Source organism: Dunckerocampus dactyliophorus, chromosome 15, assembly GCF_027744805.1.
Source record: "Dunckerocampus dactyliophorus isolate RoL2022-P2 chromosome 15, RoL_Ddac_1.1, whole genome shotgun sequence".
Taxonomy (NCBI): Eukaryota; Metazoa; Chordata; class Actinopteri; order Syngnathiformes; family Syngnathidae; genus Dunckerocampus; species Dunckerocampus dactyliophorus.
The window spans coordinates 13,225,729-13,247,500 of NC_072833.1; the positions used below are offsets into that span (position 1 = coordinate 13,225,729).

The 21,772-nt window shown below is 44.4% G+C and overlaps 4 protein-coding genes and 1 long non-coding RNA gene across 9 annotated transcripts in view; 2 read left to right on the forward strand and 3 right to left on the reverse strand.

Annotated features, from left to right (window-relative positions):
- Positions 1-146: 146 nt before the first annotated feature.
- On the reverse strand, positions 147-8,461 carry smim20 (small integral membrane protein 20). 2 transcript variants are annotated; one of them, XR_008566226.1, is made up of 5 exons: positions 8,077-8,461; positions 7,661-7,717; positions 7,501-7,578; positions 5,814-5,899; positions 147-505 (listed from the first exon to the last, which is right to left on the reverse strand). XR_008566226.1 is itself a non-coding variant. In XM_054753172.1 (3 exons), the coding sequence occupies exons 1-3, from the start codon at positions 8,183-8,185 to the stop codon at positions 7,535-7,537; spliced, it is 210 nt and encodes a 69-aa protein (XP_054609147.1). In that variant the 5' UTR covers positions 8,186-8,432; the 3' UTR covers positions 7,429-7,534. The 2 variants fall into 2 exon arrangements, 1 of the variants encoding a protein (XP_054609147.1); XM_054753172.1 differs by lacking the exons at positions 147-505; positions 5,814-5,899 and having other exon boundaries at positions 7,429-7,578; positions 8,077-8,432.
- Positions 8,462-8,494: 33 nt separating this feature from the next.
- On the forward strand, positions 8,495-15,677 carry man2b2 (mannosidase, alpha, class 2B, member 2). Its single transcript, XM_054753166.1, is given in 20 exon segments — positions 8,495-8,711; positions 8,774-8,920; positions 9,017-9,122; positions 9,518-9,690; positions 9,759-9,868; positions 9,938-10,115; positions 10,184-10,382; positions 11,620-11,747; positions 11,749-11,811; positions 11,892-12,054; positions 12,152-12,288; positions 12,494-12,771; positions 12,843-13,034; positions 13,101-13,344; positions 13,423-13,533; positions 13,592-13,796; positions 14,439-14,585; positions 14,662-14,774; positions 14,847-14,964; positions 15,269-15,677. Coding segments are annotated over 20 exon segments (3,051 nt in total). The 5' UTR covers positions 8,495-8,582; the 3' UTR covers positions 15,379-15,677.
- On the reverse strand, positions 12,125-17,533 carry LOC129168189 (uncharacterized). The gene is made up of 4 exons (XR_008566227.1): positions 17,051-17,533; positions 14,379-14,590; positions 12,770-13,089; positions 12,125-12,706 (listed from the first exon to the last, which is right to left on the reverse strand). It is a non-coding gene; the product is annotated as an uncharacterized LOC129168189 (long non-coding RNA).
- si:dkey-19b23.7 (uncharacterized) lies at positions 16,138-19,446 on the forward strand. Of its 3 annotated transcripts, none has more exons than XM_054753169.1 (8): positions 16,138-16,439; positions 16,656-16,727; positions 16,799-16,870; positions 17,057-17,235; positions 17,467-17,521; positions 17,602-17,767; positions 17,832-18,029; positions 18,136-19,446. In XM_054753169.1, exons 1-8 carry the CDS (start codon positions 16,425-16,427, stop codon positions 18,258-18,260), a joined length of 882 nt encoding a protein of 293 aa, XP_054609144.1. In that variant the 5' UTR covers positions 16,138-16,424; the 3' UTR covers positions 18,261-19,446. The 3 variants fall into 3 exon arrangements, with proteins under 3 accessions (XP_054609144.1, XP_054609145.1, XP_054609146.1); XM_054753170.1 differs by having other exon boundaries at positions 17,470-17,521; XM_054753171.1 differs by lacking the exon at positions 16,656-16,727.
- si:dkey-19b23.8 (uncharacterized) overlaps positions 18,392-21,772 on the reverse strand; it is a 4,689-nt gene continuing 1,308 nt past the window's right edge. Inside the window, exons 2-3 of one of the 2 annotated variants that reach the window (XM_054753168.1) lie at positions 20,248-20,943; positions 18,392-19,352 (exon numbers count right to left, since the gene is read on the reverse strand). In XM_054753168.1, coding sequence (XP_054609143.1) covers positions 19,267-19,352; positions 20,248-20,943 — 782 coding nt within the window. In that variant the 3' untranslated portion in view covers positions 18,392-19,266. Of the gene's footprint in view, positions 20,944-21,772 lie in introns of both variants that reach the window. The other variant, XM_054753167.1, reaches the window with a different exon arrangement.

Consider the following 21,772-nt stretch of genomic DNA (forward strand, 5'->3'; position numbering starts at 1 on the left):
GGAGCTTCGGTTTGGGGTGCTGCCATCCCAGGATTCCTCCCTGGAACATGTGGTTTGTCCTCTGAATGGAGCGGGAGAGAAGGAATGAATGAGTTAGGCGAGCAGGGAAGACCACAAAGTGAACATTGCTGCTTCTGCACCTTGTCCAGATCCAAAGCAAAAACTGGAGTTGCTCTTTGCCTCATTGCACCACAAGGTTTTGTGTATGCTTGGGTGTAATCCTGCTGACTAACAAGCCAATAAGGTTTTGTTTGGGATACTTAATGCTCAAAACTTTATTTGTTCTTTTGGAACATCATCGAGACCACTGTGCCGTAAAGCTGTCATTGTTCCGGGTCCTCTCCCTTCGGGTGTCCTTAAGGTCCACAACACACTCTAGCCCACCTCCTCCCTCCTCTTCCTGCTCCGCGCAGAACGAGCCAAGAACAGACAGCCTGTGTTCCGTCAAGGCCTCCAAAATTCCATGACTTTCCCAGAATTCCCTCTCTGAGCCAAGTCATATATTCTGTTGACACACAAAGCAAATGAAAAGCCTCAGCAGACGATTTTCACTAAAACAAAAATAAGTGTGGCAAGTTCAAGTCATGAGTGATGAATGAAAAATTCCGTACAGCTGCTGCGGTGTGAACTTATTGAATCGGTGCACTAAAAACAGGACGGGCATGGTATGTCCTATTTGAAGACATTATACAACGGGGGAAAGTAAGTTGTTTCATGGAGGGAAATGAGCATTTGATCCCAATACGAAACGTTGCTTAGTACTTGGTCGAGAAACTCTTCAACGGAGGCCAGACGTTTCTTTCATTTCTCTGCTTTCAAACATGTGGATTCTAAACAGCTCAGTTTTGGCCTCACATGACCACATCCCATTCTCCCAAGCCTTGTCTGAGTCATTCAGGTGTTGACTGTTCAACTTCAGACAGCCTGTACATGTGTCTTCTTGAGCAGCCAATGCATTACACAAAAATGTGTTCCTAATGCTTTTCTTCGTGACTGTGGTCCCAACTCTCTTGACATTGTTAATCAGCTTCTCCCTTGTAATTCTGGGCTGGTCCCTCACCTTTCTCACAATCATCCTCACCCCACCAGGTGAAATCTTGCATGGAGCTCTAGAGCGAGGGTAATTAACTGTTATCTCGTATTTCTTCCATTGACGAATTATTGTGCCAATAGCGTTTTTTTTCTGATCCATCCTTTTGCTGAAGGTCTCATGCGGGTCTACAATCTCATCCCTGAGGTGCTTTCATAGCTCTTTGGTCTTGCCCATGGTGGTGAGAGGGGTTTACAGAAAAAGACTGTGTCTGTGACAGATGTCTTTTGTCCACACAACGAGATGAGATGAGATGAGGACTGCTTTTGTAAAAGGACAGGACTACTTTGTGTGCTTCATGGACACATAACCGTTCTGTGGGGGTCAGAATGTTCGCTGGTTGGTGGGGGATGAAATACTTTAGTCAAATACAAATTATTCATAATCTTTATTTAAGGTTTTGATGTTTCTGTCTTTCTGTCACAATAAACCTTACAAATCGACTTACGGTAGACTTACAAAATCAACAAGAGATCAAATACTTATTTTCCCTGTGCACATATTTGAGCATTTTTGCATGAAATGCTAAGTGAGCTTCTTTAAACACTGCCTCAAGAGCACAGATGTTTTCTCGCAAACTAGAATATCATATTTTGCTTTACATTTTTCACAGCCTTTCCACAAAGTTTGGAAAAGCGCGGTGATTGCTTTCGGGGCTGAATGTTTTTGACGGAGCCAGCAGTCGTCCTGCTGCTTTAAGTGCATTGCAGTTCATAATGAAACCTGCTAAAGTATGCAACTGACAGCCAAGACTCATAGCTAGGCTTTAACATTTCAGTACAAATGCGTGTACGCTGGTTTGAGGACTCACTTAATGAAGAAAAACAAAGACAAAAGTGTGGTTTTCAAATGGTGGAACAGTCTCGAAGAATGGAAAGATGAGGTCTGTCCTTAACAAAGATTTTCCTCTGCAATGAATAAAAGATGGAGGAAATAATCACTCCTTTCCAACTTTTAAACTTCAGCTAATTGCTTAAACATTTCCTGCACGGATCCAAAATGTGGACACGGGCCCAGCGACAGGATCCTGGCAATCTTGACACCACATTTGAGAAGGCCCCACTCACCTCTCGTCCACTGTCTCAGAGCATCTAACGTCTTAGAATAAGGGTGTCCAAAGTATGGTCTGGAGGCCATGTGCGGCCGGCAGCAAATTTTTGATTGGCCCATGGCACGTTCTAAAAATACAATAACACGAGAAAACTACAAAAAAAACAACAGCAAAAAAAGAGCAGAAAGTGGTAATGTAATGAGAAAGTTGAAATGTTGATACTAATAACACTAATGATAATATGCTTTGTCACCTGTAACACAAAGCTGACATGCAGGCTGTTTTTTTTCATTAAATATAATGTAGAACCTGCTTAAATAGGTCCTGTTCATGTTTGCAGCCCACCTATGTCAACTGTCCACTGTGTTGCTCTTATTACTAAAAAGTCCTCTCTTAAGTTGATGTCGTCATACATGGTCGACTGCTTTTGTTGACATAAAATTTGAGAGCCAAAGTGGGGGCAAAATCAGTCCGTTGTTGTTAGCTTTATCATTATTGCTGTGCAGCGTGAAATGACAACAGCAACGTACAACTTGCAGTATTAAAGTCGGGTCTGGAACCAATTAACCTTGATAAATGAGGGATTACTGTATTTTCGGTTTTGGTTATGTGGACACACGTCAGCCAGTCCAAGGGGCGTTGACATAAACGTGTTCCGCTGTGTGTAACTCCTTACCATATTCATATCGGTTGGTTTTAGATTTAAAATCTAAATGGCCTCCAAATGCTTCGATTTTTCAGTGTACAGCCGTTGATGGAAAAACGCTCGGATGCTCCTGTCTTAAAAGATAATGAAGTAAAAATGAACTAACAACGGTTATGTCCACAAGGACCTGTAGTCAGCTAGCACTGAACACCAAACACAAATGATGTCATTCGTTTGAACGCTTTGATTTACCTGCTGCAAGATGAACTGTCTGAAGATAGATGTGATGACCTACTGAGCTATTTTCATGTGGACAGGGACCTCCAGCAAGCCACAGAACTTGAAAGAGTTGTTAATTACAAGGTTTTAGTATTGCAAAAATTGCAACAATAAGGATCTTAATTCTAAATTACAAGATGGATGTTTGTCAGTAGCCAAAAACAGCCTGAAAGAAGATACATTTTTGGGATTATTTACACATTTTCTGTTCACGTCCTCCTTCCGCACTTGATGCCATTTTAAGAAGAAAAATGTTTTTTTTAACTAGTCTGTGCTACAACACAAGGTCTAATGTGGAAAGAAAAATCAATGTCTTCTCCCAAAAGACTCTAAAAAACTAGAAAAACATGCTCGTAGGCGAACAATTGTAGCGGCACATGGGTGCAAAATGATGAGAAGAATCGAATCACCCTGCAACTGATGTGTGGATGAGCTGGAGCAAAGCCATATCCTGGGACAGTCACACGACAACCACTCAAAGATGTTTCCTGTACTGTATGTCATATACCATGGATTCTTAGTGCACTGCATTTTACCGTACTTCTCAGCGTGAACAAACTTATGCACGCAAAGGACTAAGCGTAAATACATCCATCAGTACACTTCAATGTGTATACAGTCACACTTGTCTATAGCGGCCACTAGAGGGAGACTGCAAAAGTGGCCGCTATAGACAGGTGGTCTCTATAGACAGGTTGATGTCCAGTTTGAATGTTGACCAGTAGAGGGAAAAAAAAGAAAAAAAAGGGAAAAAAATGAATGTTGATCAGTAGAGGGCACTGTGGCACTGCGGATAAAAGTTGTACAGCACTACTAGGCTTGTTATTATCCACCACCCACAGAACAAAGCTGTACTAGTAATGTCCTTTGTTATACTTGTTTTTAATATTTTACTTTTTATACGGCATAGTGTCATTACAGCTTTAGTTCATCGGGAAGTGCCGGGAAGTGACGGTGGGCGTCCCGAGCAGGAGAGCTAGGCTCAGTGCTAGCTGTGAGTGTCGAGAGAGTTGGGAAGTGTGTGGATGTTGGCGTGGATGTAAAGTCCTGCAGTGTTCTCCGCTGTTAATAAAGCGATTAAAGTGCATCGGTGACGTGAGTCTCTCCTTCCCCACAACAAGCGGCATTACAGTATTGACCAGTGCACATTGTCTCACACCAGGAAATAAACGGTGTCACTTGTTACAGGCATGGCCTGGACAGCTATGTAGTGGGGCTTGTTTCACCTTTGGCTTGTGGGCAAGCAGGAAGGAGAGACAAGACTGGATGTGTGTGTGTTCTGAGCTGCTCTCTGGTGGCCGCGTTCAATAAATAAAGTTGGCAGAAGCAACAGGAGAAGTTTCCTTCTTTGCTGGAGTAAGGTCGCCCTTACTACGGTTCGGAGCTGAATAACACTGACAAGTTAACATACTGTAGTAGCGAGCGCCAAAGAAGACGGCTTTTTTTTGTGTCGAATACAGAAAATGAGGACTTTGATGGATTTGTGGATGAGGACTGATCAAAAATAACGTGAGTACATTCTAAAATACTTCAATTAAGTACAACCGAACTCAGTTCAACATACGATAGCATGCATGCTAGCGTGTTTAGTATTGTATTGTATTGTAGCGTCGCTGGGAGCACGTCCTGTTCCCAGCCTACTTTGCGGTAATGTTTTAAAGTTACATGTTTGACCAGGATATAGCAAGCTCAAAAGAAGACGCCTTTTTTATGTGGAACAACTAACAGTTTGTGTGGATCTTGTGAATGATTGTGACTGAGCTAGGACTCAGCAATTAAAGTCTACACACAACGGCTTCATTGATTGAAAAACAAAACTTTTTCGTGCATGAAGCTTCTACTTGAGTCGGTAATTTGGCCGCTATATGCGGTCAGATATTGACCAAGGGATACAAAATGGGTGGCCGCTGGCCGCGTTGGACAGGTGACTGCTATACACAGGGTCTATAACACGTAAATTTGCTGCGGGGGATTTTTCAGTGGCTGCTATAGGCAGGTGGCCGTACTATACAGGTGGCCACTAAGACAGATTTGACTGTACTTAGTTTCTGAGTGTACACATTTTGACAGTGTCGTGCTGTCCCACGTGGATTACTGTTGTTGTGCACTTACCTGAAATGACGATTGCAATATTGACCCGCTTCTTATTCTCTTTTCTTTAATTGTGAACTGCTACCACTCAAGTTAGCCAGAAACCCTCCTCTTCTGCTACGTAGCCACTGTTGTGGGTGGGAAGCGTCCATCGCTGGACACTCATCATTTGGTGTGTTTTGAGTGCACAGCGGATGAGTGGTTAGCATGTTGGCCTGACAGTCGAGAGATTGAGGGTTTGAAGAGTTTGCATTTTCCCCCCGTGCGTGCAGATATGCCGGATTCCTCCTACATGACTAAACAATGCAAGTTAGGCTAACTGGAGACTCTAAATTGTCCATAGGTGTGACTGGCTGGCGACCAGTCCAGAGTGTAGCCCACCTTTTGCACGAAGTGAGCTGGGATGGGCTCCAGCTCACCCGTGACCCGAATGAGGGCAAGCGTTATAGAAAATGGTGGATGAGTGCAACGGGTACTGACGGCAAACTGCATTTTGCAGTTTGTCAGTGTGAACGCATGTTTGCACTCAAAATGCTAAGTGTACTGCAAGTGCGCGAATTGATACACCAGTCTAAAGTGTGATGGCTGGCTTAATGCGCGTGTGTGAATGAAGGCTTGCAGAGAGGTCATCAAAGTGTGTCTAGGTGACGTGTCACCTCAAGAATGTGCTTCTCTTCCTCTGGACGCTCGCTTCCATTTCCCCTCGCCTTGCTTACTTCACTCACACTGTCGCTTGAGGAATCTGGAAAACACCAGCGGGGAATGAGAGGAATTTTTTGCTTTTCGCTTACCCCAAAGCAAACACCTCACTCCCCCCACCCCCAAAGCTCTGGAGTTTTCTCGTTTCTGAGCACGACCCAACAATAACATGCTCTCATAAACAATGGGCCTTGTTCCTGGCCTCACACGCCAACAACAGTCCCAGAGTACACGCTACATGGAAAGACCGAAGTGCAACCTAAAAAAAAAAACACACACACATGCTTGACTTCTTCCTTCATCGACTCTCTTTCTGATCCATCTCTGAGGAGATGTTGACGGAGCAAAACCCTGCACGGGGATGCTGGTCAATGTCAGGAAACCACAAAAGCACAGGGAAGAAGAAAAATAAGCACTTTAAGAATTTCTGTGCTTTTGCAGCACATTGGGAGTCTGAAAAAGGCAACTGAAGAAAGTCTTTTTAGCTTTTAGCATAATTAAATGATGAAAAATCTCTCTTCTGCTTCTCATCTGTATTTTTAACTCTCACTTCAACTAGAAGAGAGGAAAAAAACTGTTCTATTTTATTTCAGTATACGGTAGAGGTTTCTGGACAACCTAAAAGTTTTTTCCTCTTGGAATAGCAGACTGTCCTGTTGCTCTGTGAGCAATGACCAGCGCCCCTCCGTGGATAAAAGTGGCCAATGAATGAATTTACGACTATGACGAAATTCTGATATATATACATTGGGATGACTTCTGTCTTGAATTATGACATAAAGGCGACATGTCTAATTTGTGCCTTAAATTCTTTGATTTTTCTCGTAAATTCTGACATATGAAGATGACCAGTGTGTTTTTTTGCCTTTAAATTCTAACATACAAAGATGACAGATATGATTTTTGACTATGGATGTTTGTCTTTGATTCTGGCTCAGGTATGACATTTGTTTTAAATTCTGACATGTAAAGATGACCGGTATGATTTTTGTCGTTAAGGGACTGTATGCAGCGGGTTCCTCCGGCTGCCTTGAGGGCGCCAACATTCAAACAGACTTTGTTTCCTATATTCCACCTCTACCTGCTTTGAGTACGTAGACGTAACACACGCAAGCACGTTTGTTGTCAAGCTAATGATAGCAATTTGGCAATGTTTAGCTACTAACATTAGCTATCATTGAATGTTTAACCTATCATAACAACATGACTGCAAATTGTGTATCGCCTCTCCGAGACTATTTTTATGTGTGTACGTGCCACATGTGCATGAATAACAACCATAAATGACCTTTTTTTTTTTTTTAATTCGGGCAGAGCGAAAATTGACAATTTGTATGTACTTTAATTCGTAATTATGAAAAATATCTAATTTTTTTGGACAATCTGTTTTTTTAAACCACTATTTATAACATATCCGGTGGTGGTGTTCTTATATTTTTTGGTTAAAAAACAATGTACTCTTGAGCCAATTGCATACAAAATGTACTTTTGTCTCAAATTCTGACATAATGTTGACCGATATGATTTTTGTCTGCTATTGCGAGAAGAAATGCAACAAGTTGAAGTCTTGAGGCTTTTATTACTTTAGCGCACAACAAACCAACGCAACACTTTCTTCAACTCATTCACTCACTCCTCCTCCACCTGTATCATCTGTCCATGTTGTCATCATCAGGAATCATTTGTCTGACGACTTAAATGGATCAGACCAGACCTTGAGACCTAATCAAAATAAAGACTCATCAATTCTCCTATCAAGTGAAAATGTATTTTAGATGAATAATAATTGACAAGAAGCTCTTACCTGCAGGCTGCACATCATCCTGTTTGATTCCAGCACGATTCACCTTCTGGACTTCTCCTGAAAACACACAATTAAGTTAGTTCAAATGATATTAAACCATTCCTTCGCAAGGAGAATACAAACAAAGAGTTGCTAATTGAGTATTTATTATTGGGGTCTTATTGAGAAATAAGTCCAAAATATTAGAAGTACAGTTACTACCCGTTTGCATTCTACCAGTAAGATTTACTACAGGGGAATTTAGCCCTTAATATAGATGTTGAACTAACTGTGACATTAATATAGTACATGCAGTATTTTCTTAGCTCTATTGCGATGACATTTGCATTAAATGTTAACAACCTTGATAAATCCAGGCATAACACTTGCGTCAACCTAAAGATGCATGTCAAAACATGGTAAATATAGGCACTTACTATACTCGTCTTTGTGGGTGAACGGGTAGAAGAATATAGGGTAAAACGCTGCAGCAACGGCAGTTACAAACCCTCCAAAAATCAAGGTAATTTTCCTGTTTTTGGACATTCTTCCTATCTCTTGTCGCAGGTTTAATTTCACCTCCAAATGTGCATAGTGTTTGAATAAGTACTTCCGGTGGAAAGGCTAACAAGTAGACAAACCCTTTTGTTTGTCTTTTCTGGTATTCCGTAGTGAAAGAAACCGAGTCACGTGACACACTGTCCAAAATAAAGAAGTTGAGGCTTGTTTAACGATTTTTCCGGTACTACTTACATTAAAAAAATGAATTCCAAGTTGGATTGCACCCCATAATGTGCATCACAGTTTTCGGTAAAAAAGTTACAAACTGCACAACGGTTCTCGTTTGTCCTTTTTAAGGTTCCGTAGTGGCCATAATGCGAGTCACATGACGCGTCACAAAAATAACAAGGAAGTTTAGTTTTTTTGGCGCTGCTTCTAAAAAATGAGGTTTTTATCCGTCATCTTTTACTTTATTTCCTGCTCATTTGTGTCGACAGACGAAAACAAACCAATCCAGGCATTTGTAATCCCGCACAGTCATATGGATGTGGGCTGGGTGTACACCATTCAGGTAACACTGATGACTTTCCTTCCATTCAAACATGAAATGAAAGCTCAGTGTATTCACCACAGGAGAGCATGCACGCCTATGCAGCCAATGTGTACACCAGTGTGACAGAGGAGCTGTCAAAGGCGAAACATAGGAAGTTTATCGCCGTGGAGCAGGAGTTCTTTCGACTGTGGTGGGATAATGTGGCCTCAGACTCACACAAGAAACAAGTATTGACTCATTTATGCACGATCTAGTACCTCAATGGTATGGGTATGAGAGTGCAGCATATACTTTAACATGTTGTGGCTCGTCCTACCTTTTAGGTCCGGCAGCTTGTGAAAGAGGGCCGACTTGAGTTCATCTTGGGAGGCCAAGTGATGCACGATGAAGCAGTCACTGATTTAGATGATGAAATCCTGCAAATGACGGGTAGGCTGGACAGCACTGCACTTTTTTTTTTGGATTGATCCGATACCAAGTAAATACAGGAGCAATGTGACCGGTACTTTTTACCTGAAATTGTTCAAGACCCTTGAATCGTTTTGTAAGTATGCCTTTAAATTTGTTGATCATGATTATAATCAGAATGAAAGACAGGACAAAGACATTAGGCCAGGGGTATCCAAAGTGCGGCCCTGGGGCCATTTTATGTAAGTCACAAATAAGTTTTGTTTTGTATTTTCTTTGTTTGTTGTTCTTTGTTCTGCGTCTCTTGCTGATTATAATCATGATCAACAAATAATCTATCTTTGGGTAGACCTGCCCACCCCTATTTCCCGCAGCTGTTAATCGTGTCGGCTTTAAGAGTCTTTGTGGAATTTCAGAGGGCCACGGTTTCCTCTATGAGACGTTTGGGGTGCGCCCTCAGTTCTCGTGGCACGTAGATCCGTTCGGAGCCTCTGCCACCACGCCGGTGCTCTTCGCCCTGGCCGGCTTCAACGCTCACATCATCTCTCGCATCGACTACGACCTGAAAGACGGCATGCAGCAAAACAAGGTTGTCACACCACAGCAGCACGTCGAGACACATCTTTGCATATGAATGTTTCCTTCTCTTAAAAACAGAAATTACAGTTTGTGTGGAGAGGTTCTGCCTCTTTGAAAGAGCAGATCTTCACTCACACCATGGACCACTTCAGCTACTGTACGCCATCTCACCTGCCGTTTTCTAACAGGTAATCTTCAGCATTATAAACGGACAGTTTAAATGGGCATGAGGCATAATGTTTGTGCGTACACGTCAGCTCTGGTTTCTACTGGAATGGCGTGGCCTTGTTTCCCGACCCCCCTAAAGATGGCGTGTACCCCAACATGAGTTTACCTGTCACCAAGGCAACAGTGCAAGCTTATGCCCGGACTATGGTGGAGAACATCAAGCGGAGGGCTGCCTGGTTTAGGACCAAACATGTTCTGTGGCCATGGGTGAGGACACCAGAGAGGTTTGCTCCATTCATTGAATGTATACTAATGGGCGTGTGTGTGGACATCAGGGCTGCGACAAACAGTTCTACAACTCCTCAGTGCAGTTCAACAACATGGACCCTCTAATCAACTACATCAACCAGAAGAGTGAAGAGTTTGGGGTAACAGTCCAGTATGCAACACTTAGTGAATACTTCCTCGCCGTCCACCAATCAGATCTGGTCTGGGAGGTCCGTGGCAGCAAAGACTTCCTCCCTTATTCCACAGGTAGTGTAAAAGCTATTTCTTTTCTTTAGATTTTCTTGCCAGTTCTTGGGACCGTGTTGCTATCAGAGAAGTAGTCAATAGAATATACAGGTGCCGAATATGACCAAAAGGTTGATTTATTTCAGTAATTTCATTCAAAGAGTGAAGCTTGTATATTATATACATTAATTACACACAGACTTATTTTTATTTTGATGATTATAACTGAAAACTAATGAAAATCCTAAATTTGGTATCTCAGAAAATTAGCATATTACTTATGACCAAAAAAAAAAAAAAAAGTATGAACATGTACAGCACTCAATACTGGGTCGGGGCTCCTTTTGCCTGAATTACTGTAGGAATACGGCGTGGCCTGGAGTCGGAGTGCCACAGACTGATCGCAGTAATTCAGGCAAAAGGAGCCCCGACCGAGTATTGAGTATTGTATATGTTCATACTTTTCAGTTGGCTAACATTTTGAAAATCCATATTTTTTATTGGTCATAAGTAATACTCTAATTTTCTGAGATAGTGAATTTGGAATTTTTATTAGTTTCCCATTAAAATCATCAAAATAAAAAAAAAACATTTGACATGTATCAGTCTGTGTGTAATGAATGTATATAATATACAAGTTTCATTTTTTTTATTCAATTACTGAAATAAATCAACTTTTTGGTAATATTCTAATTTATTGAGCAGTAACTGGATTTGGTGGACTCTTATCATCAATGAGGAAGATCGAGCAAGAGCCCAGAATGAAAGTAGACACAGTGTGTGTGTGTGTGTATATATACTGTATGTAGCAGTTGCCGTGCCCGTCTAGAATGTGAAAGGCAAGCTTGTGTAGAAGTCAGCGTTAAGCTTGTGTGAGTGAGAACAATGCATCTATTGTGTGTCTCCTAGTATTTTTCCTTCAGTCGTATGTAAACATTGTGAAACTGTGTGTGTGCTGAAGGCCCCTATGAGAATTTCTTACACTGAATTGAAAAGTGTAATAATAATAATAATAATATCCAACACCAGCGTACACGAAATACAGTGGAACCCGCTTAAGTCAGGCTCACGTATATATCAACAAAGTCACAAGTTACTGTAATGTGCAAGCGATGGAAAATTTAGATTTCGATTATGTCGACAACCGCTGTGAGTCAGCAGTTCTGAGGCGTGTAGACATAAAAGGGTATCTATTGTAACAAAGTGGCGCAAAAGCTGTGGAAATGTCGACTTTCCTCTCCTGTGTCTTATTTATTAGCATCCCAGCAGGCCTGGACGGGGTTTTACGCTTCTAGAAACGTCCTGAAAGGGGTGGCAAGACGAGCCAGCTCCCAACTTCATGCAGCAGAGACTCTCTTCACACGGTACCCGCCTCGACTACCCAGACGGACCTGTGGCTAAAGACTGGGCGCTAGCAAAACTGAGGTCTCTCCGCTGGGCCGTCTCTGAGGTAGTGTGATGCAAATGGAATATATTTCACCTGCAAATAGCATCCAAAACTAGCATCTGTTTGTTTTGGTTTTTTTGAAGGTGCAGCACCACGATGGCATCACGGGCACAGAGTCTCCCAAAGTGGCAGAGATGTACCTGCAGCATCTCACACAGGCCATGATGGGTGTGGACGAGCTTCTGGCTGCAATTTTCTTGCTTCCGCACAACCTCAACATAGATGGCAACAATTACCACACAAAAGGTCTTGTTTGTTTAATCACATGGTGCTACAACAGTAGACATAGCCGCACAACAAGAGTATTAGTATTAGTATGATGCAAACATTCGTCTCTTCGCAGGTGCTCACCAGACGATGGAGCAGCACGTCATTGTTTACAACCCATTAGCGTGGAACATCACCACCCTCGTCAACGTCACTGTAACCTTCCCGTTTGCAAGAGTCTTTGATGATGCCAGACAAGCCGTGCCTGCACAGGTACATTTCACCAATGACTTTGTATCAGGGGTCTAATACGATGCAGACAATGCAACAGCAACAGTTTCAACAGTGTGAATTGTTGTTTTGTTTTTAGGGAATACATTTTTTTTTTTTTAATTGGTTGACGTGCAGAACTAAGAGGTCCAGCTTGTAGCTACGTTCCCCATCACATCATTTTAAGTCTTTGTTGTTCAACTCACAGATCCAAAGGTCCGCCTTGTCGAACAGGACCTACGACCTCTTCATCCTGGTGGAGCTAGGCGGCCTTCAGCACAGGAAGTACTTGATAAAGTTCTCAGAGAAGCCATGCTCCAGGAGGTCCAAGTGCCGCGAGACATTCGAAGCGAGGGGGGTTCCGTTCGAGAGACGAAGTGTCCGGGATTGGAAGAAAACAGCCAGAAGGCTCCTTCCGGTTCTAAGTGAAAGTTACAAGCTCATGTTTGACCAGGACACCAATTTACTGCACAGCATCACATACCTGTAGGTGGTGTCCACCATCCTCCCCTTAAAGGACCTTCTGGAGCTAAAATCCCATCCTGTGTCTTTGCCAGGCAAGACAAAAGAAGGGTACGGATGACGCAGGATTTTTGGGAGTACCAGGCCAACGGCGACGTCCAAACCGGGCCCATCTCCGATAACTACATCTTCAGCGCCAACGGTTCAGCTGTGCGAGCGTACGAGGCTGTGCAAATGGAGATCGTTCCAGGCACCGTCATGTCTGAGATCAGACAGTACTTCTACAGGTGAGTCGGCGCGTTGTCGTCATCTCCTGGCTGATTGTCCGCTCACAATCGTCTCCTGTGGTCCAGAAACGAAAGCGATGAGGACTACGCCTTCTCTGTCATCACCCGGGTCCCGCAGTGCTTTGGGGGAAAGGTCGAGTGTCACAGGCTGGAGCAGACCTACTCACTGGGCCCCCTCCCCGTCAATACAGAGGTCGTCTTCAGGACCAGTTCGTCCATAAAGAGCGAGCGGACCCTCTACACGGACGACAACGGCTACCAGATGATGAAGAGGACCCACACCGAGTTCACCAACAACACCTTAGCCAGAGTACGCTGTCGTGGTTTCCTGCAGGTGGTACCACCAGCATGGCACGGAATGGATTGTGATACCCTTCTTGTTTTCCAGAACTACTTCCCCATGGTGCGGGCGGCCTACATTGAGGACGAGCTCAGCAGGCTGGTGCTGGTCAGCGAGCGAGCCCACGGGGTGTCCAGCCAAGCCAGCGGACAACTTGAGGTAGGCGTACGCGATTTCGAAACACACAAGTTATTTTCTCGTGCGCTCCGCTTCCCAGGTCATGCTCCACAGACGTCTGTGGAACAACCTGCCCTGGAACCTCGGCTACAACCTGACCCTCAACGACAGCTCGGTGGTCCGACCCACGCTATGGATGATGCTGGGCTCCAAGGGCGTGACCTCCAAGCTCTACCAGCGGGCGGCAATAGAGCTGCAACACACGCCTGTCGTCATGGCCATCGACCGGCCACGTGAAGGAGAAGGTATAAAGTACTTTTTATTTATTAGCCATTGTCATATTCTAACAATAAAATTAATTATTAAAGAGATATATTAACAGATACAGTAGAACCCGTTTACGTCAGTCCTGTTTATGTCGACAACCCGACCCAACTCAGACCCAAATAATATGCTTCACTGGAAGCCAGGAGGCAAAATGTGTGAAAAATAGCTAACACAGCAACTACAGAAACCCACTTCGGTCGGTCCCGCCTACTGTATGTATTGTTACTAATTCTAAAAGTGCCTGCTTAAAACCTGCCCAACAGTCGACATCGGCATCCATGGTCGACCTCTTGTCGACATCAAATTTGAGAAGCAAAGGAGTCATTTCTAAGAAAAATGGGTCCGTTTATGTCGACATGTTGTAGTATTAACTTGATTGTTATTGCTAAGCAGCATGAAACAACAGCAACATAACTACAGTAAAAACGTGCACACAGTGACTTCCTGTTCGGTGCAAAATAGGCTTCGAAATAAAAGCATGGCAGTATTAACCTGGATTCTACCACAGTTACTAACAAAATGCACCCATTCTTCAAATAGGTTAGTATATATTGACCTACATTGGATTGGCTTTCAATTTGGGCACCCCTTGTTTGGTGCTGGTCTTCTGTGCTCTTAAGGGAAAGGCTGGCTTGAGAAGGAGCCCAGAGGAAGTTCTCCTTCACGTGCTGTGGTGCTGCCCCCTAACCTCCACTTGCTCAGCCTCAGCATCCCCGGCTGGAACTATAGCTCCCATCATGACGTCCACCTCGGTCGCATCCACTCAGGTCCGCTGTGGGGAGGAACATTTACCAGCTGAGTTTTTTGTGCCATTCAACAAGTGTCCAACTCACGTTCATTCAGACAAGCATAGGCAGCCTGAGCCGGACTACGATCGCGTCCTGTTGAGGATCATGCACATCTTTGAGGAGGGAGAAGACCCCGAGCTCTCAAAGCCGATCACCATAAACTTACAGGTGGGGACATCACACTGAAAAACATTCAAGCGAGTCGCGACGGTCAACTGCTTTATACTTTTGTGTGCCCAGGATGTGCTGCAGGCTGTTGGGGCGGTGTCGGCCGTGGAGGAGCGTTCCCTGACAGGGACCTGGGATGTGGGCAGAATGCAGAGGTGGACATGGAAAACTACAGAAGAAATATCCTCAAGTAAGACTCGCGTTACGTGGACACTGGATAATCCCAGTGCTAATGATTTACTTTATTTGGAACATGCTTAACAATGTTACATTGAAGTATACGATAAACAAGACTGTACTGTACTTTTAAAAAGTACAAGAGTACAACTGGCATGAACAGTGTATAATGAATAGATACATACAAAGTATATTGTAGATGAAACCAACAGAAATATTGTATCAGGGTTCCTACGCAAGTATGGAAAAGTGAATGAAGCAGGCTTTTTTTCTCTCTACACAATTCACACGTGTTGCTTCTGATGTTTTTATTCCAGAGAATCTTAGCTCCAGCAGCGCTGGAGAGGAACATTTCTCAGTGACCATCTCGCCCAAACAGATCAGAACTTTCTTTGTTTACTTCAAGCCCAGAAGTCGTTTTCTGTGACAACGCCTCCATTTATTTTTAGCGTCAAGTAGTCAAATGTTTTGCTTGTTGAAGGGTTTTGCATTAACACGCTGACAGAATAAAGTTTATTTAATAAATGTGTATTTCTGGCTTCATCAATTTCAGCAATCCGACCCCTGTCAATGTAGTAGCTTATTAGTAGAGGTAAATTATGAATTAAAAGCTCGGGAAGTTTTTTGCGGTTCATTTGCTGATTAGCGTGTGAACCAATGGTTTACAACATAGAACCTTTTGACAATTTTAAAAATGTTATGAGATAATTAATTTGGGGTTTTTATTAGTTGTAAGCTGTAATCATCAAAATTATTTAAGAAATACATTTTGGAAATGTTTCATTCTGTGAAGTGGATCTGTAAAATAGAATAGTTTCACTTTTTGAATTAAACTACTGAAATAAATGAACTTTGCAAAGATGTACCTGTATACATCTGGCCACGAGGGGTGCCACAGAACGACATTAAGAGGTAATGCCGCACATCGCCGCTAGGGCGCTACAAAAAGGCTGGTTTAAATTTGCGCACTTTCAAAATATGTTGAGTACGTCAGTGCGTTCACACCGCGAGGTGTGGAAAAAAAACGCTGCACTCTACACTCCTCAAAAATTGGTGTATTATTGTCGCCGTCTAGGCAGCTAGGCATCGACGTAGCTAGAAGGGGCTGGGATAATTCACAATTAAAAAGAAGAGAAGAAGAACAGTACGCCAATGAACACTGCGATTGTCATTTCCGGTAAGTGCGCTACGACAGTAATAGCTTTGGAACGACACCACACTGTCAAAATCCGCGCCCTCGAGAATTAAGTGCACAGTGTACATTTAAGTGTAAATACGGAAGTGCGCGAATTGTAAAGCACCCTTGAAAGAGTCATGGGCCAAGAGAGGACAACACCCAACATCGACGACAAAAAAAGCTACTAAACCGAAACAGTGGAGCATTAAAATGCACATTTAAAGGTTTCTTTGGGTGCTCCATCTTCGGGAGCATGTCGTCATGACTGCACTGCAAAACGTTTTCTTCCTCGCACGATGACCAGCGTCAGCGTAAGTCCTTCACAGTGTGCTAAATTGTAACAGTTATCATCTACAACGAGGTTATAATCATAATTGAAGCATGCGTCTTTGCGTGTTTTAATAACCAGCCTCGAATATGTGCATTATTATCGTTCAGGGATGCTGCAAGCAACAAGGCGTTGCTCCCGTTGCTACGATACGGGTTTTAGCTTTTATTCTTATATGCATTTAAATATGCGTTTGCAGAAAAGAGAGAGGGAGCAGAGGAGGAAGCTGCAGTACTTTTTGTCTGACCTGGCTTTACTGGGCTCATTGCAGGTGTGACCACAGCAAATATTTACATAAAAGATGGAACACTGTGGACTGATAAAGCTTGTGTTCTCCCGTAGGGTTTTAAGTACTTCCAGCCTTGGCTGAGAGGGAAAGAAGAGCTGCTGCTGACTGTTGTCAACGAAGATTTGGTCAGTTCAAGTATTCATGAGAATATTTTTAAATAATATGAATGCAGAGAGATAATGGCTACTCGTAAGGCTAGTGTGCATAGTTTTTATTCGGTATTTTGATAAGAATGAACACGGACGTTGTAAAATAGTGATAGGATATGAGTGTGTTAGTGCCATATAGCCACTGCTAGCGCTGACCTGCAGGGCTGGCATTCCCCGGGCTTCGCCGTGTCCAGAGCGTCCTCCAGCAGTGGCTCCAGCAGCAGCGACGCGTCAGCCAGCAGCAGCTCCCTCAGCCTGGCGAGTGGGGCCTCGTCCCCGCAGCCTGGAGGGCCTGAGGGTCCACCATCTCCGACGCACGAGACGCACAAACACGTTGACAGGTGAATGGCAACACGCTGCATATGCTGGTACACCTTGGCCTACATGCTAAGTGATTGAACTGACACGCCCATATCCACTTCGGATACGCCCACAACTAATTCATAAATGCCCACATCAGACTCAGAAACACCCACGTTATGACACGCCCACAGTTGAAAAAGAATCAGTGAAGCAGTGAGGTCATCTTTCGTTGACAAAAGCATCAAAACATCTATTTGCTTTGCCTACAGCAGTGAGGAGCATCTCCTGCCAGCCTCCCCCAGTGATGGAGAGATCGCAGAGCCTGTAAGGAGACGAGACCCTTTGTTCGTTTTTTTTCCCCAAATATACATGTGCACGTCTTAAGAAACATATCGCCTCTACAGGAGGTGAACTGCACCCTCTTCCTGCTGGCGGGCTACGTGAAATACGGGCGTCCTTACGCTTGGATACGCTCCAACCACGAGCGCCTGGTCAGCATCGGAGGCAGCGACTCCATGTTGAGGGACACGCCCATGAAGCTCAAGTCCATCACAGACTGGCAGGGCGGAGGTAAGAGTCCAATATGAGGAGAGGACTCCCATCATTCTACCAGCTTAACACGTCTTTCTTGAAGGTGTTCGTGTGTGGGACGTAGTTAGCGAGCTGGTGTGTCTCTGCACCGTCCCCTTCCCGTCCAACCCCTTCGCCTTGGACCTGCGCTACATCCAAAGTCTCCCTGCGCCTGAGCGCTTCCTCGTTACGGGGGCGCTCCTCAACTTCCTGGAGATGTACGTGGTCTACGGGAACCGTAACGAGTTGCACTATGTCAAAGGTATAGGAGACCCAACTCAACATCACCTTCAAGTGGATTTTTATTTTATATTGGAGCCACCAGGGGGTGCTGTTTTGCTACATTGTTTCTTTCCCCTTCCATGCAGTGGTGGAGGAGCTGAAGCCTCTGAGGCGTGTGCACGTCCACACCCTCCTGGAGGTGCAGAAGCTTAAGAGGAACACCAGGTTGGTGAGCACGCCCACTGAGCACGACTCTTCTGCAGAGGACTGATTTTTTTTTTCCGCCTGTCAGTGAAGGCATACAAACACCATGCAGCTTGTTTGCAGGCTATTTTAACACTTCAACCATGGGAAACGTGTCACATGACTGCCACCAGGACCTTTTCTGAACATTTTGCCCCCAGCATCAATACATACACCCCCCCCACACACACTCTCTCCCTCTTCAGGCCAAACATAACATTGTAAGCCAGAGTCATGGAAACAGGCTCATTCATCATTCAAAGTTAAACATTTGTCTTGTTGGACACCGCAAGGGCTTTTGAGAGCATGTGAAGGCACCGGGAAAAAACATGTATAAAAAGATATTTAATTAACTATGTACATAATTACATTTTAAAAACACAGATAAAAGCAGGCAATTGAACCCCTTCAACTGGAGCGTCCCTTTTGTAAAGATACATCACATGATGAAAACCACCTAAGAGGTATTGGAATCTTCAGCATGGCTTGGGTGAGGCAATGAGATGGTGGGAATCCATAAGACGTTCTGCTTTATAGTGATGCTTATGGCCAGGGTGAACGCGGGATGAAGAACAGTCTCACTCGGACGGGGAGGAAGAGAGGGAGACTTTTTTGCTCGGAATGCAGGTGCATGGTCACACATTCCAAGAAGAGGCTCTCTTGACGGGACACAGCGTTCCCAGTGTTCCATGATAAACAAAGCAGCAAGTCACGGCTGGGCGGACCTCCAAGCAGAGCCAGCATTGGTGTAAAAAAAAAAAAAAAAGTTACTCCTCCGTGGAAAGGTTAAGGAATGATTAATTGAAAAGAATCATTTTGGGGGAAAAAAGTGCTGACAAATGTGAGACAAAAAAAAGCCTAAAAAAATAAATTAAGGCTTTGTCATCGTTTTGGGACTTTTGGTCTTCAAGCTTCATGCCAACCTTTTCATCAACCCCTCAAAAAGCCAGCAGCCAATCAGGGGAGAAGAAAGAGCACCAGTCCTCAGTCCAGACATTCCCAGTGGATCCACAGTCAGAGCTCGGCGGGGAGGCTCAGCTCCAGCTGTCCGAGGCGGACCCCCTCCTGGTGATGCTTCTGAGGGGGCTGCGAGACACAGAGCCTCTTTGCTTCCAGTGAACTTTAAAAAAAAAAAAAAAAAAGAAGACGACACAGGCGGTTAAGTCATGTTTAGTGAATCAACAAAGTCAATGGACGCCAGTGAGGAAGCTTCTTCACTCACAGGCGTCTCCTTAGATCAGCACATGTACAGTATATGAGGTGGTCTGTGAATGGAGTGAGGTTCCCCAGGCTGGGAAAGTTAGCACATCAAATGTCTGCATAGATTTTTGGCAGATGCGTAATGGAGTGCACCGCTTGCCCCATTTCATTCTGCTGTTTTACTGTAATTTCCCAGACTTTGTGGGTTATTTCCAGTCTTATTTTTTTCCAGTTTTATTTTGAGTCGTAATTATTTATACCATAGAAGGTGATGGCTGTGACTAAATACTTGCGATTACATGGCACGTCTTCATTACCGACACAAATGTTGTCCCGGGCAAACAAGCGTGCTATGCTATGACTTTTTGACTTTTGGAATATTCTCAGTCTTTGTGTCATATTCGTATTATCAATTGTGTTGGTTCTCATTAATTACTTGTGAGGAACGTTCACATTAATTAAATGACATGTTTATTAGGCACAAAAATGTAGTCGGGTGTGAGTGAGCGTGCTATGGGTTTTGACTTTCAATTATTTTGAGTCTTTGTATGATATTTCTATTATGAATTGTGTCAGTTGTCATTAATAGCCTGCGTCACTCTATGTCGAGGCTAAGTCGCGCATGTGCATGGAATTGTGCCAGGCCTTGGTCCTCCTCTTGCTACCATGTACTGTGCTTGAGCACGGATCGGTGCACTCACACGAGCCAAAACTTGCCTGGCTTTTGGTGTGAAGCGGGCCCAGGCACAGCACAATTGGCCTCGTTTGAGTACAAGTCAAAAATGCTACAATAGAGGCCCCACCAGATGAAGTACCTTTTCCCAGACTGGCAGGCAGCGTGGAGCTCTTGACGTTTTCAGGCGAGTCGGACGACTCCTCTGCACGCCTCCCGCCCACTTCGCCATCCTGCTGCCAGTCACTGAGCGCCTGCTGGAAGGAGTGCGCCAGGCAGGCGGTCATGTCCCGCGCCCGCTCGGCCCTGCTGCACCAGAAGACGCGACACTGCAGCTGCTGCCCGTGGTGCTTGCAGATGTACAGGAAGACGTTGGGGCGAGTAGCGTCCGCAGCGCAGTAGGCAATGTCCTGCAGGTATGTTTTGGTGAGCTGGCGCCCTGTGCTCAGCTCTTTGACCTCCACATATCTAGGCCGCACCACCAACGCGTGATCTTTGCTCAGCTTCTTCCCGTTGCCCACGCTTTCCAGTAAGCGGCTGATGGCGACCTGGGCCTGCTCCCGATCCAGAGAGAAGATCTTCTCCGTACCAAGGTAATGGACCTTGAAAAGCGGGTCGCCGTGCGACAGGGATTCCGTGCGGTCGCGGCGGAAGCGTCGACGCAGCGCTGCAGGCGAGTTCTTCAAGGTCTGCATGAGGTGGAAAGTTCCGAGGGACATGGTGGGTCTAGTGTGTGCTCTGTCGCAACTTCCTGCGGTCAGCTGGTCCTCCGTGAAGCCCTTAGCTCTCTTCCACCTTTCTGCGACAAATGGCGTGTCGTTACATCCACTGCTTCTGTCTGGAACAACAAGATTACATCAGCGGAAAGTCCGGCTAAATGATCTACAAGTCTCATTTGCTTAGCGCCCTCAGATGCTGTGACGTATTTCACTGTAGTGACGCCTTGCAAAGCTGAGGGCAAACAGCGTTGAAGTGCAAACACGTTGCTTAAAAAAAAAAAAAAAAACGCAAACATACTGCAACTTCTTAAGGACCTGTGCGTGACCTCAAACTTATGCAACCATTAGGCTGCTATTGTCTCACCACCCAGCACAAGAACCACAGCGACGCCTCTTCTCCATTGTGTTGCAAGAAGTGTTTCTCATCCATTCTGTCAACATCACCTCGTCAGAAGTGTGCAGAAACAAACACTCTGCTGTACTTTGTTAGTTGACCCCCCCCCCACCCCCACCACCACCACCACCACCTCCTGTGCAGGAAGCAGCCTTGCGTTCCCACTTAAATATGTCTGCTCTGTACAAACAATGGCATGCTACTGGGAGTGTCTCCAGTCTGGCCAGGACAAGTGGACATGTCAGTACGTTTATATGTTGGATTCACAAAATAGCTGAGTCTCTCCATTTCTCACACTTTTATGTCGTATAAGGACATTCCATTCTTGCTTCTCTAAATAAAGTTTGATCAAAGATGTTGATGGTTTTTCTCCCTTATTGAAATACAGTCGTCCCTCGCCACGTCACGGTTCGAATTTCACGGCTTCACTATCACGGTTTTTCAAACACATATTAATGAATGAATCATGCTGTGTTGTGGTTGAATAAGGCCAATTAGTAAAAAAAAAATCTGATTTACACAAATTATAAAAAAAAAAAAGTTTGCCTAAATTA

What these genes read in the sequence shown, in the direction of transcription:
- smim20 (XM_054753172.1), bottom strand. Translation starts at nt 8,185, where the DNA reads ATGTCCAAAAACAGGAAAATTACCTTGATTTTTGGAGGGTTTGTAACT. An exon ending in CACCCACAAAGACGAGTATA is followed by an intron (nt 7,718 to 8,076) that starts GTAAGTGCCTAT and finishes GTGTGTTTTCAG; the next exon opens with GAGAAGTCCAGAAGGTGAAT. An exon ending in GGATGATGTGCAGCCTGCAG is followed by an intron (nt 7,579 to 7,660) that starts GTAAGAGCTTCT and finishes TATTTTGATTAG; the next exon opens with GTCTCAAGGTCTGGTCTGAT.
- si:dkey-19b23.7 (XM_054753169.1), top strand. An exon ending in ACGCACAAACACGTTGACAG is followed by an intron (nt 17,236 to 17,466) that starts GTGAATGGCAAC and finishes CTTTGCCTACAG; the next exon opens with CAGTGAGGAGCATCTCCTGC. An exon ending in CACAGACTGGCAGGGCGGAG is followed by an intron (nt 17,768 to 17,831) that starts GTAAGAGTCCAA and finishes TCTTTCTTGAAG; the next exon opens with GTGTTCGTGTGTGGGACGTA.